Genomic DNA, 20,046 nt, shown 5'->3' with positions numbered 1-20,046 from the left:
TTGTACATATAAGCTCACTGAAATAATAGATTGCATTCTGAGGGAGACAGTTGATATAGAAAAAAACAGAGTATGAAAGGTAGAATTAACTTAGGACTCTTTTTCTTTTGGGGAGGGAGCTGGGTCTTTGGCTCACAAAACAAAAAAAAACAAACAAAAAACACAAAAAACACAAAAAAGTCTGGAAGGAGATCCCTTCCCCTGTAGGAAAAAAGGACCACTCAGCAACTGCAATTCACAAGAGAACCAGAAGGTGGCAACCAAGAGCCACATAGCAGAGAATCCTCAAAGGACCAGGGAAATTTGTACCAAGTATGATGAAGGAAATAGCCCAATAGAGAACTCATGACAAGCAATGGTAGTGTTGAAGGCAGTTAATCAATCAACAAATGCTTATTAAGGGCCTTCTATGTGACCGGCCACCCCCTGATGGTGTGAGAATTTGTGCAAGACTGTATTACTGGGGGGGAGGGGAGGGGAGGAATTTTCCTCGATATTTACCTTGCTATGCTGATAATTAAGTGCCTTTGGCTTTAAAATAATGAATACTCCATGGTCTAGCAAAACAGAAATGACAGGGGTTGGGGGTGAGCTGTGGTTTTCAGCTGATCCAAGTATGCCTCAAACCTGAAGTGTAACTGTCAGAGGATCCATGTTTGAAGGGGGCTTGAGCAACATAAAATGCTGATCAAATTCAAAACACACTGTGTGTGTGTGTGTGTGTGTGTGTGTGTGTGTAAAGTTTAAATCAGAAATGTCAAACTTTTTAGCCTGCAAAACTCCAGAGAGCAGTCTGAACTACAGTAAACTATAAATGGGAAATGTTTAACAAACTAAATAAAAACACAATAAACATGGATAATGTTAATTTGTGGTTTTCTAAGTCAATTTGTAGGCCACAAGGGATCTATTTTCTATTTGACAATATTGATTTAAGTGAAAACTATGAATGTGGCCATTTGAACAAATTTGTTTTATCCTAAAGAGAATTTAACGTCTAAAGTCAAAAGAAACCTTTGGGGGGGAAAAAAGACCCGTTCCCATTCCTGTTCTTACCTCTCTATGCTCTATGCTCTAAATTTCTTGGTCTTTGATGGATTAACTTTTGTTTTCATCTTGATAATTGAGTGAAGCATATTAATTCTGAGGAGTTTGTTTCGGGGCAAACCTTTATTTTTTCCAGTGGTGAGATTTGGCCAAGAAACCTGACCTGGGAACATGACATTGTGTTCAAATCCTCCTGAACTGTTATACCTTTAGCTGGATTTTAACCAGTCACAGAATCAGAGAATCTCAGCATTGAAAAGGGACCACAGTAGCCATCTAGTCAAATCCATATCTGAACAATAGTTCTGCCTACAAGATACCCAGCTAGGGATCATCCAACATTATTCATTTAAATCAATGGTGTCAAACTCAAATAGAAATGGATCCCTGTAGGCTTTTGTAAATTGATATGGTTTTCCAACCACAAATGAACATTATGCATATTTGATTATACTTTTATTTATTTTGTTAAACATTTCCCAATTACAATTTAATCTGGTTTAGTCTGCTCTTTGGAGTTTTGCTGGCTGCAAGTTCAACATCTCTGATTTAAACCTATTCTTTTTTCTGAAATTTTTGAACCTAATCAGCATTTTATGTAGCCCAGGCCAAAGAGAAACCCATTAGCTTCCAAGGCAGCCCATTCCACTTTCAGATAGCTCTAACTGTTAGAAAGATTTTCCTTAAGGGGGCAGCTGAGTAGCTCAGTGGATTGAGAGCCAGGCCTAGAGATGGGAAGTCCTAGGTTCAAATCTGGCCTCAGACACTTCCCAGCTATGTGACCCTGGGCAAGTCACTTGACCCCCATTGCTTACCCTTACCACTCTTCTGGAGGAAGGTAAGGGTTTAAAAAAAAAAAGAAAGAAAAGAAAGAAAGAAAGATTTTCCTTAAATCAAACCCTACATTTGCCATGTAACTTCTATCTGTGGCTCATAGTTCAGGGCCAACCTGAAGAGATCTAATCCCTCTTCCACGTAAAAGCACATCAACTACTTGAAGCTAGCTAGCTAGCACGTCCCAGGCTACCTCTAAGTCTCCTCTAGGTGAAATATCCCCAGTTCCTTCCATCAGTCTTCATATGGGAACAGATTATGGAGGCACAGATTTTGGATTAGAAACCTGGAAGAGTAGTTGCAATTTAAAAAAATAAGCATGTAAAGGGATAAAGGAGCTCAGCCCAAATCTGCATACATTTAACACCAAATGCTTCTTTTCTAAAGCTAGATGCCTAAATATCATGAGTGAGCTGATATACTGGGCAGCCAAAACGGAATTTAATATAATTGATGCCTAATAAACTCAGTGGCCGAAGGACAATCATTGAGGCATCATGGGGTGGTAGAAATAACAAAAATTCTAGTGTTCCAGCTCTGACGTGTCCTGTGTGTCCTTGAGCTAAACAAAAGTCTTTTCACTTCCCTGAGGCTCAGTTTCCATATCTATAAAACAGAGGTGATAAATACTTGTCCTAACTACCTCCACAAATTGTAAACTTTGTAAACTGCAAATTTCCATGGAAGTGTGTGTTACATATTACTACAGCTATAAGGAAGTTAAGGGATGGGTGGAATGGAAGGAAGATAGCAAAAATGCATATGAGAGATACAATTAACAATACATCAGATATCTGTGATTACATCAATATAGGGACTCTCTCAATTGATACAGTTTTCTTCTGTCCAATCCATCCTCTATATCACTGTCAAATAAAAGATTTCTTCTAAGGTAAAGATCCACCTACTTTTTTTCAACCTAATTTTTTACTACTTCCTTTCACAAACTCTACATTTTTGTGGGCCTTTGCTTTAAAATTTGTCAGGGAGACTGGGGAAAGATATGGGAATGGAGCCAATGACTTTGGTGTCCTGCCTTCCTCCAGGCACCAAAGATCATTGCTCTCCCTATACTTCTGAGTAAGTCAAGCAGACTGTAGTTTAATTAAAAAACTGTAATGGTTTCTGCCAAGTGTGTAAGGTTATACTTTGGGGAAGAATTGCAGCAGTAGACTACTCCTGCTAAAGCATATGTAGGCAGGTCATTTAACCAGTTTTTAAGTCCCTACTGTATTCAGAAGATTTTACTAGGCACTAAGGGGAATGTATAACAAATGGAAGCTTGCAGATAGTCCAGGGCAATAGTAATTAGCATCCTGTCAAGTGGGCAGAGGGAAAAGAGGAAACCGACAGGGATGAAAGAAAGGACAACTCTTTGATCCATGAGAGCAGAACCCAGTTGCCTTGCCTAGGTAAACCTATAATGGAGGCAAGTGACTTCACCAGATGACCAAAGCTTAATAAGAAAGTCTCTTAAGACCTTCTGTCTCTCTTTGATCAGCTAGGGTTCTGTATAAACTCTGAACAGCATTAATTCAGACTCAAGGACACAAACATTCTGGTTCCCTTGGCAATTAGATTTGCAACTAAATAAATTATCTCTCTTATAATACCTTGCTTTGTGTTACTGTGAACACATGAATCAGCCTTTTCATTTTTATATTTAATTTCATTTTTTTAAACTAATAATAATTTACCTTTATCTTCTATTTTCCCCCTCCACTGAAAAAGAAAGACAAACAAAATGAGTCAACTCTCTATTTCTATACCTATGTGTCTATATCTAAAACAAATTCCCATATTGGACATGTCCAAATAAGGATGTCTCCATCTGTACCTTAAATCCGTTCAGTGGTTCAATGGATAGAGTGCCAGGCCTGGAATCAGGAAACTCAAATTCCTGAATTCAAATCTGGCCGCAGACATTTACTAGTTGGGTGACTCTGGTCAAGTCACTTAACCCTGTTTGCCTCAGGTTCCTCACCTGTAAAATGAGTTGGTGGAGGAAATGATAAATCACTCCAGTATCTTTGCCAAGAAAATCTTAAAAGGGATCACTAAGAGTTGAACATGCCTAACAAACAATTGAATAACTTCAACTCGTAAGAGAACAAGCAAGTAGGGTGAGGCAAATCATAAGTATAAGTAAGAGTTCAGAAAAGAGCAAAATCACGACTTATTTTGGGGGGCACTAAGAGGGGTCAAAATAGTTGGAAATGGCTTAATGAAAAAAAGACTGTTGAGACTTGGAAGACTGGAGGGGGTTAGAGTTTGAGTAGAAGGAAGGAGATGGGTGTTCTTGGTTGGAAGAATAACAAAAGGTGGGAAGGATGAAGGGTGGGGAGAAGAGAGAAACAGAACTAGAAAACTGGCCTGACTGAGGCAAAAGGTTTATGTTGTAATGGGAGATAAATGCCAATCATGGAGCCTGCTAATGAAAGCCAGAATGAGTAGGCATTATGGAGTCAGATGTTGTTGACAAGTGCTTAGCATAATGAAGAAGGAACCCATTGAGAAGGAAAGAATGTCAGAGCTAGAAAGGGAGCTGAGGGTTATGGGAATGAAGTCCTAGCAGAATTGAAAAGGCTAAGTGGAGGGATTGGCTTCAAAAAGAAGAAGCTATCTCTTGCTTTGAGAATGGGGGGGGGGTTGGTGGTAAAGTGAGGGAGTAGATATAAAGGTAGTTTATTGATCAGCTTATAAATCTAAAGCTGAAAGGACCCCAGAAGCCATTTAGTTCAACCCCTGCTTTATTTATTTTATTTTATTTTTAAACCCTTACCTTCCGTCTTAGAATCAATACTATGTATTGGTTCTAAGGTAGAAAAGTTATAAGGGCCAGACGATGGGAATTAAGGGAATGTCTGAGATTAGATTTGAACCCAGGACCTCCCATCTCTAGGCCTGACTCTCTATCCACTGAGCCACCCAGCTGTCCCCAGCCCCTTTATTTTATAATTGAGGAAACTGAGTCCCACAGAAGTTAAGTGACTTTCTCAAGGCTACACAAGTCAGCAAGTGTCAGAGGCAGGATTTGAACTTAAGTTATCTGATTCTAGAGGCAGAACTCTTTCCACTATGCCATACTAATAAATTGAGATAAAGTTGAAGGGTATAGATGGTGTTTATTTAGTCCTGATGCTGCAATCATGTCTGTGAAGAGAAGAGTGGGAAGCTTAAAGAAAGAGGAAGTCTGGAATAATGTCTGTGAGGAGTACGTTAGGGAGGAATGAGAGATCAGCTAAAGAAGGAATGCAACTACAAGACCCTCATTGAGGATAAACAAGCATGAAGTAGTAGCAGGCCAGGCCTGCACAGTTCCACATTATTCTCTGGGATTGTTCCACACCCTGATCACAGCAGAACAAGCAGACACTGAGGGCAATTTAGAGTTGGAGGGAGAGATTTCAGCCAAGTGGGCAAATGGTCAGAGTAGAAAAAGAAAGGATATTCAAGTAGCAGACAAGTAGCAGCAACAGACTGTATGGATAAAAGAAAATATGGCAGCAAAATACCCAAGATGCCCAGGATGAAAATTATAGGGCATAAGGGAACAACTTATATTTGGGATAATTCTGTAGAAGTCCTAGGATCCACACAGACCAAGGATTGTTAGCCAAAGAAAGAAGGCTCCAAATAGCACAACTCCCAAAATGAATATAAATTTCTAATGCTGGAAGAGAATTTAGAGCAGAAGTTCTTAACCTGAGGTCCATGAAACTGGTTTTAACAAATGATGGTTGGGGGGCAGCTGGGTAGCTCAGTGGAGTGAGAGTCAGGCCTAGAGATGGGAGGTCCTAGGTTCAAATCCAACCTCAGCCACTTCCCAGCTGTGTGACCCTGGGCAAGTCACTTGACCCCCATTGCCCACCCTTACCACTCTTCCACCTATGAGATAATACACCGAAGTACAAGGGTTTAAAAAAAAAATGATGGTTGTATTCCAATATAATTGGTTTCCTTTGTAATCCTATCTGTTTTCTTTTCAGAATTAAAAAAAATATTATTCTGTAAAAAAGAGCCCAAAGGCTTCATTAGGCTAGCCATGAGACAAAAAAAGTGTATTTTTTTAAGTTAAGAATTCCTGACTTAGAGGTCTTCTAGCCTAACTTTCTCATTTAACAGGTGAGAAAATTGAGGTCAAAGAAGGGTAAGTGACTTGCCCAAGGTAACATGGGTAGTAAATGGCAGAACTGCTCCTCCCACTGCCAGTCTTCTCCCCATCCCCAATGCCTACTGTGCTGACTTGCTTTCCCCTCTTATCCCAGTGAGTCTCAGTGCGTTGAGACAGTTCTTTCCTGCTATCCTTGATATGTTGTCTTGGGATGGAAAACTATTTCACCCTGTCTTTTGTTGGTTTTGCCACTCCAAAATTTGTTTTGAGGATATGTGGTGTGTGTGTGTGTGTGTGTGTGTGTGTGTGTGTGTGTGTACGAATGGGAAAGGATTTGTATGAGAGAAATAATATACTTTTATAGATCAGTTAGTAACCAGCATTTATTAAGCAGTTAAGCTCTGAAGATACAAAGAAAGGCAATAGACAGTTCCTGCTCTATAGGAGCTCACATTCTGATGGGAAAGAGAACATATAAACAACTGCATACAGGGGGCAGCTGGGTAGCTCAGTGGATTGAGAGTCAGGCCTGGATACGGGAGGTCCTAGATTCAAATCCGGCCTCAGACACTTCCCAGCTGTGTGACCCTGGGCAAGTCACTTGACCCCCATTGCCCACCCTTACCACTCTTCCACCTAGGAGCCAATACACAGAAGTTAAGGGTTAAAAAAAAAACAAACAACCAAACCAAAACAAACAAACAAACAAAACAACTGCATACAAAGAAAACATGGACAAATAAATTGGGAGCCATCTTGGAGGGAAGGCACTAAGATTCTGGAAAAGGTTTCTTGTAGAAGATGAATATGCATGTTTGTTCTGTCAGTAGTTTTGACAATGAGTGAGATTTATTTTAATCTCCTTCCCAGTGCCACCTATATCACTTGAAATTGGTATATTGACATTAAAACCCCCTCTAATTCTAGGTCTTCCTGTTCAGTCCTGCTACTTAGTAGGTTTTCTGTTTTGAAAAGTCTATCATCCTGCTTCCCCAGTTCCTTCCACTCTGCTCCAATCACCAGATCCCTTCCTTTTCCTATTGCTTTTGAAGGTTTCCCCTAAGAATTATACATATGCTCATAACTGAGCATTGGAAGAAATACCAGAAGTATTTGAAGCAATACTTAAACCAAATGAGGGAGCCTAGATTCAAAACCAAGTTTGTCTAAATATTTACTAGCCGAATGGTCTTGGGCAAGCCACTTCCTTCCCTGGGCTTCATTTTCCTTGACTGTCCAATAAGAGTTGATTCACTACGTGCTCTCCATGATTCTTTCCAGATGAAGGATCCTATAATGAGATGTCAGCTTGAAGATTGTTCAAAAGTTGTGAGGAGCCCTAGAAATTAGAAACAGACTTTGTGGGGAAAGGGGTGACCTAAAGAAAGAGAGGAGAAGTAGATCATCATACTGTCACACCTTTTTAATAATACAGAGGAAATTGAAGTATAAAATAAACAATTTCCTTTATAAGTAAGAATTGAACATGTTAAGATGTTCTTTAAGTCAACAGTGGAGTTCACATCCCTCTGTAAATATCATTCTTTATAATAACTTGGTCTTATTTGCCAAATCAAACAATATGTAAATGAAAGAAAAAAGAAAATTCTGTTGACTTCTGCCTCTCAGAATGCCAATTTCCTTCAAATTCCATCTCCCACCTAAGGTCTTTTCTTATCACCCCCTTTCCCAACTTCTTGCATTTACACATATCTAAGGCAGTATTGGAACTCAAGTGTTCCTGATTCCCAATTCTACATACTGTACCCCCTAGCTGCCTCAGATCTAAAGAGCTTTTAGGTGGGTCCATTTCTTCAATTAGTCCTCAATATATTACTTTTTTTGGTGATTTTTGAAGCACTAAAGAGTATACTTGGATACATGGTTTCAAAAGCTCATAGATGATACCTTTACAAGAATCTATCCTATACCCTCCCTGGCAAATAGTCATCCAACCTCTGCTTAAAGATCTATGTGGAGGAGAACCCATCCCAGATCTGGCTGACTGGAGTAGTGGACTTCAAATCAGAAAGACAAAAGTTCAGATCCTATCTCTAATGCTTCTTGGCTCTGTGACCATGAGCACATTTCTCAAGCTCAGTTGGCTCAGTTGTAAAATACCAACTTTGCAGGGCCATTGTGAGTCTCTAATGAGATAATGTTTGTCAAACAGTTTGTAAGCTTAAAAATACTACCTAAATATCATTTGTTAGTATTTTATCATCATTATTGTTATTATTACTGTGTTATTATGGAATTATATATTATTATGTACTTAATAGTATTAGCACTACTACTGCTTCCTGATACCACACATTTTACTTTGATATACCTGACTATGAGGAAGTTTTTTTTCTAATATATGAGAAAAAAAAATATATATATACAAGAATAACACCACTCTCACTCTGTACAGTAGATCTCTCCTAAATGTAGCCTAATATTACATTAGGTTTTTTTTGGCTGAAATGCCAGTTTGTATTCCAATAAAACCTCAATTTTTTTTCTGTACAAACTATTCAACTATGCTTGTCATGAAGATTTTCAAACCCCATTTTACGATTTCTTATTGAGCCCTGATGCATTTCTTATTATATTCAAACCAGCGTTCTAGCCTCTCAACGTCTTTTTGGATCCAGTATGTTTATTGTCTCTTCCAGTTTTTGAAAAGTTGACAAATATGTCATCTATAACTTCATTTAAGGCAATGATAAAAATTTTAATCAGGAAAGGGCCAGGTCAAGTCCCTGGGGCTCTCCACTAAAACCTGTCTTTTATAGAAAGCCTAATCCAACCCAACTCCTCAAATTCTAATGCCTTCCCTGGATTAATTATTGCCTATTTACCCTATATATAGCTGTGTGTGTGTGTATGTGTGTGTGTGTGTGTGTGTGTGTGTGTGTGTGTGTGTGTACACATGTGTGTGTTTGCATATTGTCTCCTCCATTGGATTATTTGCATCTTGAGGGCTGGGACCATCTTTTGCACCCTTTATGCATCCCCACTGCTTAGCATAGTGCCCAGCACATGATAGGTGCTTAATAAATGTTGGTTGATTGATAAAAAAAAAAAACCTTTTAAGTTGATATCGAACTAGTTATAGACTCACCTAACTGCACATAATAGTCTAGCATATATCTATCCTTTTACCCAAGGACTGCATGAGAGATTTTGTTCAGTGGTTTTGCTGAAATCTACCAGCCTAGTAAACCCAAAATCCAGTCTTCCTTCATCAGGCCAAGGGAGGGAGCTCTCTTCCTACTAGTTCTTTCTTTTTGTCCAACCCACCTTCTGGCTGGACGAATTAAAGCACATGAGGAAATAAAAGGAAGGTTTGAAAACAAAAACAAGATCGAAGGTCAAATAAAACTCCAAAAGGGAGTTCACCTCACTTGGCGCTTCAGAGAGGCTAAGTGACTTTTGCCCATTGTCACATACTTTATAAGTGATGGAGGTAGGACTCAAAACCTAGGTTTTCTGATTCAAAGTCCAGTGCTCTTTCCTTTGGACCATGTAGTACCCCTTTCTTAAGTATTTCCATGATCCCTGGCACTATGTCAGATGAATAATGATCAATAAATAAATAAATGTCCTTTGTTGATTGAAGTGAGATTGGGTCTACTATTGGGTCCACTGTCGTGTCTTGACCATAGGATTTAGAGATAAAAGGACCTAAGAGAGAGTCAAATGCAGTGTGTTCATTTTATAATTTAAAAAACTATTGCAAGCATTCATTTTCTCTCCTCCCAGTTCCTGAAAAAAAACAACAACTTAAAAATGTAAATAGTCAAGGAAATTAAATTTCCCTGTCAGTCACATTCTAAAACTCATCTCATTCTGCACATTTAAATAATCCCCTCTCTGTTGGGAAGTAGGCAGCATGCTTCAGCACTGGTCCTCTGAAATCATGGTTGATCATTTTATTGATTAGAGTTCTTAAACATTTCAATGTTGTTCATTTATTGCAACATTACTGTTTTTGTGCAAATTGTTCCCCTGACTTTCTACACTTCACTCCATGATAGTTCATACCAGTCTTCCCAGTTCTCTCTGAAACCACCCTCTTCCTTTAGCACTAGAGTATTCCCACATCTTTATCTACCAGAACATTTTCAATCATTCTTCAGTTAGTGGGCACTTGGTTTTCACTTCTTTGTTGCCACAAAATGCTCTGATTGTTTGGTTTTTTTTTTTTGTTCATATGAATTCTTTTCCTCATTCTTTGATCTCATTTGGTAAATAGGTCTAGTCGTTGTATTGCTGGAGCAAAGGATATGCAAAGTTTTGTGCCTTTTTGCCAATATGTTCATATTAGAGAGGGGGAAACTGAGGGCAAAAAAAATTATTTGCTTAGGAATTACACAACTGCTAGGTGGGACCACCCAGGGCTTTGGACTCCAGATCATCCCATGATCTTTCTACACAATATTGAGAATGGCTTTGGCCATCATTTTCATTAAGACCTTGGTAGGTGACTAGAAGTGAAGGGCAAGCTATTCATAATAATGATAAGCTACACTACATACAGCATGGGACAACAAAGAGTTCTGAATTTGGATTTAAAGAACATGAGTTCAAATCCCAGCTGTGCCACTCATTAGTTGTGTGACTTTGGACAATTCACTTAACCTCTCTCTAGGCCTGAAAAATTAAAGGATTAAAACAAATTAGCTTCAGGATGTATTCTGACTCAAAATCTATGAGTCTATTGAAGCCCAAAATTATAGGATCACCTATTTAGATCTGGAAGGGACCTTAGAGGTCTTTTGGGTGGCATAGAGGATATGTGTTAGACTTCGAATCAAGAAGATTTGAGTTAAAATACTGCTTTAGCTACTTACTAGCTGTGTGACCTTGGGCAAGTCTTAATTTCTACATCAATTTCTTCAACTATAAAATGAGGTTAATAATAGCACCTACCTCACAGAATTGTTTGGGTAGATCAAATGAGATAGGATTTCAAAGCTCTATGAAGACCTTAAAGCACATTCGAAGTATGAATGCTGGTTATTATTACTATTATTATTATCTAATTCAATCCCTCATTTTGTAGATGAAGAAACTAAGGCAAAGAGAAATTAAATGACTTCACAAAGTTAAACAAGTAAGTAGCCTATTAGGTGAGATTCAAATCCAGATTGTTTGATTCCATTTACAATATTCTTTCCATTTCAGCAAAATATGAGCTTATGAATTTCAATCTTTCCCCTTTCATTCCATGTTCTCCTATCCAACCCTACTTGCTTGCAATTTTATGAAAATAATTCAGTTTCATAAGAAACAGCAATAAGAGGTGGATCATAGATTCAAAGGTGGAAGGGATCTTAGAGGTCATTTAATCATTTCATCCCCTCATTTTATAAAAGGTGAAAGTGAGGTCTGGAGGGGTTAGTTAATTTTTCCAAGGTAACACAGGCTTGTAAAAGGCAGAAGTAGGATTAGATTTTAAGACCTCTCACTCCAAATCCAATTCTCTTTTCACTGTACCCCACTGTTTCTCAAAAAGATGCCAGCAGTAGCACCAGCCACAGGTTCTGACTTCCTTCCTCCAGGTTACATCTCTTGGTGGTCATTGAAGCAGAAAAAATGTTTCTTCTTGACCATGCCCATGATGGAAGAATTTGTAGGTGGGCCAAGCCTACTAGCTTGTGGGAGCTCAGATCTATTTCCTCTTCTGACTTTGAAATGGTTGGTCATCCGCAACTCCGAATCTCAACGGTTTACCAAATGAAACCCTTTTTTGGAATGACCTGACAAGGCATTTACACTCAAGACATTCTTCTCTGCTCTTTTTTAGGTTTTGAAACATCTGCGACACTTAAACTTCACCAACAATATGGGTGAACAGGTAGATTTTGATGAGTTTGGGGACCTGGTGGGCAACTATTCAATTATCAACTGGCACCTCTCCCCAGAAGATGGCTCCATCGTGTTTAAGGAGGTTGGGCATTACAACGTTTATGCCAAGAAGGGTGAAAGACTCTTCATCAATGAGGAGAAAATTCTGTGGAGTGGATTCTCCAGGGAGGTATGTACTTAACATAAGAAAATCATGAGTGGTCAACTGATGACAGAAAATAATGTGTGGGCATGACAGATGATTACTTTGGGGAGATGTTAAGTCAGAAACAAATGCCTAGAACCATCCTATTAGATAGCTTTTTTGCCAAGGAAAATTTAGCTGCAATGGAACAAGAATAAAAGCTCATGTGGAGAACAGAAATGAAAGAGAATTTTTCCTTTCCAGGAGTTCCACTGGATCATTCTTGAAGGACAGAACACTTTACCCAGAGTTATGGAATCTCCCCAAAGTATAAACAATAATAATAGCTGGCATTTTTATAGCACTTGAAAGTTTACAAAGTGCTTTACATATATTGTTTCATTTCATCCTGATAGCAGCCCTCTGAGATAGATATCCTAGATTCTTATGAAGAAAACCCTCAGTGTAAAAACAAAAAAATCAATAAAAATTATTAAAGAGAAAAAGAAAGCCCTCAAGCCAAATGTCTCAGTTGGTAAAATAAAAAAAAAAAAACAGTTCTACTTGCCACTGTTTTCATTTATTATCCCCTTTCTTTTATTTTCTCCCCCATTCCTGTTCCTGCCTTAGGAAATTCCAAACCACTGAATATTCCAAATACTGAATTGTGTTATAATATTATCCGGGGAGATGAGGTAGAAGGGAGAAAAGGAGAAGAACCTTTAAATCTCTGTATTTTTTTCTCCTTTCTTGTATGTCTCAGGATCTTTTCTAGTCCTTCCCTAAAAGTAAAATGAAATTTAGAGAGAGAGGAGGCACTAAATTTCTCTTTTTCCCATTGAATTTCTGATGAAATTTTCTGATAATATTTACAAGTACTACAGTTGTGTGAGTAGATAGTGTCCCCTATTTTACAGATAAGAAGACTGAGCCACAAAGACCCACATTCTTTGGTTCTGTCATGTCTGACTCTTTGTGACTCCATTTAGGGTTTTCTTGACAAAGACACTGGAGTGGTTTGCCATTTCCTTCTCCAGCTCATTTTACAGATGAGGGAACTGAGGCAAACAGGGTTAATTGACTTGCCCAGGGTCACATAGCTGGTAAGTGTCTGAGACCATATTTAAACTCAGGAAGTCTTCTCTCTAGACTAGGCATTCTAGCCACTGTATTTGTTACCTACTTGCCTTGAGTGGGTATTTTACTTCTTTCTCCCACTCCTTTTGCCTCTATCTTTTCCCTGTGAATTGAGTTGAAGGAGTTGGGTAAGGGAGGAACAGATGAGCCAACATTTCTTTCCTTTAGCACTTTTATGACCTGTGAGGCTTGAGGTGTTATTCCTTTAAGATAGATAAATGGAATCTTAGAGAAATCCTGTCCAGTCAACTGCTTTCTCCAGTATAACCAAAATACCCTGAATACTCCTCTCTCAAATGACTCTTCCTATGCTCCTTGGTGTCTTCTTTGTCTTATTCCAGTTACTGGACTGTAATGGGACAATATTATCATAAACTCCTTGTGGGCAAGGAGAGAATCCTATTATCTTTGTATCTTCTCTCAGGGCTTAATCGTGTATGAGGGCATCAGTAAATATTTACAGACTAGACACTTGCTCTGTAAGCCCCCCAGCTTATCGTATGACCTTGTTGAGTTCAGTCTGCTTCCCTCACTACTTGCCCCTCACTTGCTCCCCCGAAAGGCTGCTGTTTAGTATGTGAAGAAAAATCCCAGAGGCCCAGCATCCATGGCTTCTTGCCTACTTTTGAAAGAATTTATTACCTTAAGAAGGCAAAGGCCACAGAACCACAGATAATGTTCCCTATTCTTTTCAGGGCCCTAAGGCCTTCTGCTGGTAAATTCTCTATTTAGAGAGGGGCATTCACTCTTTCAGGCCTCCGGGGTATCTAGTCCATCCATTATTGCTGACACTGCCAACTTTCTATAAAATTCTCCTGGTCCATTATCGACATTGCAGTTTACCCAGAGCTCTTTTTTTTGCTTTCTGAGCTTTTGTTGTCAGGATTACCTATTTCCAGTTGTGTCTACACCTAACAAATCTGGCCATTTCCCTGAATTGATGGGTCAGTTTAGTGGAAAAATGCTCAAATTTACTTCTCTCAGAGTCATGGCCTCTGCCTACTCTCCTTCCAAATTCGTTCCTTCATCCAAAATGAGCTAAAAGGGACAGCATTTGGATTTCCTCTCATCATTTAGTTGCAATCATCAAAAAGGGTAATTTTATTTCTTATTCATCTCCCCAATGAGTTAGGATCCAGGCACACAGGAAGCTTAGAGAGATGCAGACCTGCCGAGACTGCAGATTGGTATAATCCCTTCTCAGAAGGCAGTGGAGAGAAGGAAGGAGGGGACCACGAGATAAAGAGTCACCTTTCAGCTCCTCATAAAGTCAGACTTCTAAGTATAATTTTATATTTTTTAGACGTACAATGATTTCTCAGTCCTAAAGGATGAAATAATGAAATGGCTGGCCCCTGTGCCTCGAATGTTCACCTGCTACCTTCTCGCTCCTAGAATTCCCTGCGTCCCTTTAGGTCTTAGCTTAAGCATCGCCTCCCTTCACTCTGCCTTTCCTGGTTCCCCCAGAAACTCCAGCTTTACCCCCTCAAGCTGAAATATACTAATTTGTGTACCTACTGTCTTCCCCCTCCCAATTTGAATGTAAACTCCTTGAGATCAGATATTGTTTTTGCTTTTTCTTTAATTTTCAGCACAGTGCTCATAACTTAAGTAGTTAATAAATCCTTGCTGATTGGGTATTTATGTAGATCGTTAAGGTTTTCAAGGTATAAATTATCTCATTTGAACCTCACACCAACCCTGTTTGAGTATTATTGTGGGTATTATTATCCCCATTTTACAGATGAGGAAACAGATTCAGAGAGGTTAGTTAACATGTTTGAGGTCATATGGATATTAAGCATCAGAATCAGTCAATTAACATTTATTAAAAGTTGATTCTTTGTCAAAAGCCATCCAAATGATCTCAATGAATGCTAGGTCTAAGCCCAGCATGCTATGCACCAGATCAAAGATGATTCTTATCGGAGAGATGGGTCCAGGGAAGGAAACGGGGTGGTCCTATAGCCCAAGGGAAGCACTAGGTTATCCCAGCATGCTCTGTTTGTATTTCCGTGATATCAAGGCTCACAGGCTGAGAGGGCATACATGGAACCATATTGTGAGAGGGACTATTCTTGTCAATAAGGACACAAAATCATCCAGGTATCAAAGTTATAAATTCTCTCAAGATCAGACTCCTGGATTCGAATGCAAATGAGATTTAAGAATAAAGATAACTCTTCTTGAGGTTCCCCCATCTAATTATACCTCAGCATCAGAATCCTTTATTCCCATCCAGAGAATATCAGTTTGCCCAGGGATAGGCTCCCTGCTCTGGTTTAATGGAAGGAGCCTTGGGGGCAGCTGGGTGGCTCAGTGGATTGAGAGCCAGGTTTGAAGACAGAGATCCTGGGTTCAAATATGACCTCAGATACTTTTGTGTGACCCTGGGCAAGTCACTTAACCCCCATTATCTAGCCCTTACCACTCTTCTACCTTGGAATCAATACTTAACATTGATTCTAAGATAGAAGATAAGGGTTTTAAGGGAAGGGAAAAAAAGAAAGAGCATTAGACCTGAGTTTGATTTCGACCTCTACCACTTACTAGCCCTGTACCCAATAACTGTGCTAATCTTCAGGTTCTTTTCTTGTAATACAGTTATCATATTTTTCTGTCTAAGGTACAACATGTGGTAGAATGGAGAAAGAAGGCAAGAAAGGGCGTGTTTTATTATTCTTTTCTATGAATGCATATTTTTTAATGCTAGAAAATTATATTCCTCAACACATTTGTTTTGTGAGAGGTCAAGTCTTATGTTAGAGTGAAGGTTTGAGTGAAGCCTTTAGTGATTATAAGAACACTAGAAGGAGGAGAGGTCGGTTTCAGAGCTTGCTGACGCAAGAGATGAGTCATGTTTGGAAATCAGCAAGTGGTCTAATTTGGCTAGAACACTGAAGGAATAAAAAAGCATTTTTAAATTTTTTATTTAAATTTATTTTAATTGAAAATTTTAATTTAATTAATTAATTTAGAATATTTTTCCATGATTGCATGATTCATGTTCCCTCCTCCCAAACCCTCTCTCCCCTTAGCTGAAACACAATTCCACTGGGTTTTGCATGTATCATTGATCAAGACCTATTTCCATATTATTGATAATTGCACTAGAGTCATCATTTAGAGTCTGCATCCCCAATCATATCCCCATCAACCCATGTGTTCAAGCAGTTGTTTTTCTTCTGTGTTTCTGCTCCCAGAGTTCTTTCTCTGGATGTGGATAGCATTCTTTCTCATAAATCCCTCAGAATTGTCCTGGATCATTGCATTGCTGCTAGTAGAGAAGTCCATTACATTTGATTTTACCACAGTGTATTGGTCTCTGTGTACAATGTCCTCCTGGATCTGCTCCTTTCACTCTGCATCAGTTCCTGGAGGTCTTTCCAGTTCACATGGAATTCCTCCAGTTCTTTATTCCTTACTACATAATAGTATTCCATCACCAATAGATATCACAATTTGTTGAGGCATTCCCCAATTGAAGGACATCCCCTCATTTTCCAATTTATTGCCACCACAAAGAGTGCGGCTATAAATATTTTAAAAAGCATTTATTAAGTACTTACTACATACCAAGTCCTGTACTTGGGGCTGGGGTTCTTGTCATTGCTATTCAATCATCTCAGCCCTATCTGACTCTCCCTGACCCCAATCTGGGGTTTTCTTGGCAAAGACACTGAAGGGTTTTGACATTTCTTTCTCCAGTTCATTTTATAGGAGTAAACGAAGGCAAACAGGATAAAGTGACTTGCCTAGGCCCATAACTAGTAAGTGTTGGAGGCTGGATTTGAACTCAGGAAGAGGAGCCTTCTTGACTCCAGGCCAAGTGTTCTATACACTGTGCCACCTACCTGCCCATCCTAGTGTATAGCAGAGGGCAAAATGGCAAACTTTGAGTTCATTTGCCAGGCATGATGTGACACTCCTATAATCCCTCTCAGGGATGGGAGGGAGGGAAAGGGGTGTCGCTGGATGATTCACTTGGGCTCAGGGATTCTAAGCTACAATAACTAAAACCAGTTAAGTCCAGCATCTGCAATAAGCCCAGCCCCAATGTGATAACCCCCCCACCCCGGGAGCAGGGTGCCTAAGGAGGGGTGAACCAGGTCATGTCGAAAACAGAGCAAGTTAAAGCTTTTGTGGTCAGTAATTATATTTTGTCAGTCATAGGTCAGGCCTCTGAGTGGCTACTTTATTTCCAACATGGGTGACCCACGGAGACCCAGTCTCAAAACAAAAACAAAGAACAAGCTTCTAATTCGATCTCAGATCATGACCCTTGATATCAGTCATTAGCTTTCTAGGTAAAAATAGGTCAGGACCAAAGCACAGCATAACTGAAGAATGAATCATAATACTGACTTCCATTTCTGTAGCACATTACATCCTATGAAGTATTTTCCTCATGACAATCCTGTTGCTCAGTCACGTCCAATTCTTAGAGACCCCTTCGATTTGTCTGTGAGGTTTTCTTGGCAAAGACACTGAAGTGGTTTGCCTTTTTCTTCTCCAGCTCTTTGTTCAGATAAGGAAACCGAGGCCAGCAGTATTAAGGGACTTGCCTGGGGTCACCCAGCTAGTTAGTATCTGAGCCCAGATTTGAATTCAGGAAGATGAGTCTTGCTGATTCCAGGACCAGTGCTGTATCCACTGTGCCACCTAGCTGCCCTTAGTTCAAACATTACTATTCCCATTTTACAGATGATGAGAGTGAGGCACAGAGTAGGAAGCTGATTTGCCCAAGATCAAAAATTAGTAAATGGCATTGCCAGGAGTCAAACCAATGTTCTCTGACCCTGAGATTATTACTCCTTTAGTAGCACCATCAATTAGCTTATTTTGGTCCCAGCATTGGGAACACCAAAGACCACATCTCTCTACATTAAAAAATGTATTCTTGTATATTATATTGGTATTCAATGTTATCCTCACAAAAATAGGACATTCTCCAACATTTGTGTCAGACAGCACATGGCCTTTTCTTAGAGTGCTAGAGATTGAAAAAGCAATAGAAATGTCTTCAGTGCTGATGTTCATTCAGAAAAGCATTTTAGAGGCTCTGCTTCAAGTATTCTAGAAACTAGGTGGTGCTATGGATAGAGTATTGGGCCTGGAGTCAGGAAGACTCATTTTCTTGCATCCAAATCTGGCCTCAGACACTTACTAGCTGTGTGACTTAAGAATGAATCATAGATCCTGAGTTTGATTTCCACTTCTGCCCTCACTAGTCCTGTGCCCATTAATCCCTCTGGTCTTCAGTTTCTTTTCTTATAATATGGTCATCCTATTTCTCTGTCTAGGGTAAAACATGTAGTAGGAGGAAAGAAGTAAGGAAGGCAAGTCACTTAACCCTGTTTGCTTGGATTCCTCATCTCTAAAATGAGCTGGAGAAGGAAATGGAAAATCGCTCCAGTATCTTTGCCAAGAAAACCCAAAATGAAGTCACAGAGGGTCAGACAGGACTTAACAATACAACAAAAAAAATTCTAGAGGCAAGATGGCATAATGGATAGGGTGCTAAATCTAAACTCAGGAAGATATGAGTTCAAATTCTACCTCTGAACCATACCTAGCCATGAGTCTCTGGGTAATTCTTTCTGAACCTCAGTTTCCTCACCTGTAAAATTGAGATAATAATATCTACATAGTATTGACTTCTCAGAGTTGTAAAGCAGATCAAGTAAGAAAATGTATATAAAGTTTCAGGATACTTTTAAAATGTCAGCTATGATTATAGAAGACCTCTCAAAATCATTACTTACTTCACTATTATTACACACCAGTTGCAGCTTATAATGGAGATGAAAGTCTAGGGTAGGATCTGGAGATTCAAAACAGCAATATTTCTTGAGTGGCTGCTTCATTTTTGAGGGGATACAGTTATATATAAAAACATATTTGATTTCCAAATCTTTTTAAAACTGCATGAGATTGCAGCATCAGAGTATTTTCTGTCTTCTGTTCAACAGAATTTATTAAGCCCCTACTATAGGCACTGGTGCAGTGGCTAGAGTCCTGGGTCTGGAGTCAAGGAAGTCTCAATTTCCTGAGTTCAAATCTGGTCTCAGATACTGTAGGATTTAAATTGATGTCCAATACTCCAAGTAATTATATTTTATAAAGTTTATTAGTAATCACTAGAAGTAAAGGAATAAAAGGGTAATTATCTAACAAAATAAAACCACGTGACTAAGTTTTTCTACCTGCTCAAAAACCTGTGTCCACAGCTGCCACCACAGGAAGAGAAGAGAGCGAGAGGCGGAACTACACAGAATCTATATCCTGCCTATGTCAGCACATAATGACAGGAGGAGAGTGGGGTGCTGGGAATCATAGTTCTAGGGTACAAATATTAATTTCACAGATACCTACTAGCTGTGTGACCCTGAGCAAATCACAACTCTGTTGGCCTGTTTCATCATCTGAAAAATGAACTGGAGAAGAAAGTGGCAAGCCACTCCAGGATATTTGCCAAGAAAACCCTGAACGGAGGTCTCAAAGAGTCATGCACAACTGAAACAACTCAGCTCAGTACTAGGTGACTGTGGAGGTGCAAAGCTTAGATTAAATCCTAACTTCTCCATTAACTTACTACATGAGTTTGAAAGATTATGCACGATGTCTTAGTATATATCCAAACCAATCCATCATTTTCTAGTGAAAAAATACAGGCCTATAAAAATGATATGACTTGCCCAGAAGACTAACAGCCATAATTATCAGAGAATCTCTAGTTATTTTCAAATATCTCTTTTAAATGCATCTGGAATTTTAGACACAGTCCTCTTCTCAGATGAAGGCCAGTTTCATTATACAGATTGTCAGTTATTTAGATTCACAACTCTGCTCTATTTAGGAAACAAGCCCTTCATTCCTAGCCTGAAGAAACATTTTACGCAGAGCCATAACTAGCTGTTTTTTTTTTTTT

General features: G+C 39.1%; 1 protein-coding gene across 2 annotated transcripts in view; it reads left to right on the top strand.

Moving 5' to 3' along the window:
- Positions 1 to 20,046, top strand: part of CASR (calcium sensing receptor) — a 76,073-nt gene that overhangs the window by 35,253 nt on the left and 20,774 nt on the right. For both annotated transcript variants that reach the window (XM_044666743.1, XM_044666742.1), the window contains exon 4: positions 11,793 to 12,023. In XM_044666743.1, the coding sequence (XP_044522678.1) occupies positions 11,793 to 12,023 (231 nt within the window). The remainder of the gene's footprint in view (positions 1 to 11,792; positions 12,024 to 20,046) is intronic.

The sequence above is a fragment of the Gracilinanus agilis genome, chromosome 3, assembly GCF_016433145.1.
Source record: "Gracilinanus agilis isolate LMUSP501 chromosome 3, AgileGrace, whole genome shotgun sequence".
Lineage (NCBI taxonomy): Eukaryota > Metazoa > Chordata > Mammalia > Didelphimorphia > Didelphidae > Gracilinanus > Gracilinanus agilis.
This window is presented reverse-complemented; position numbering and strand designations above follow the sequence as displayed.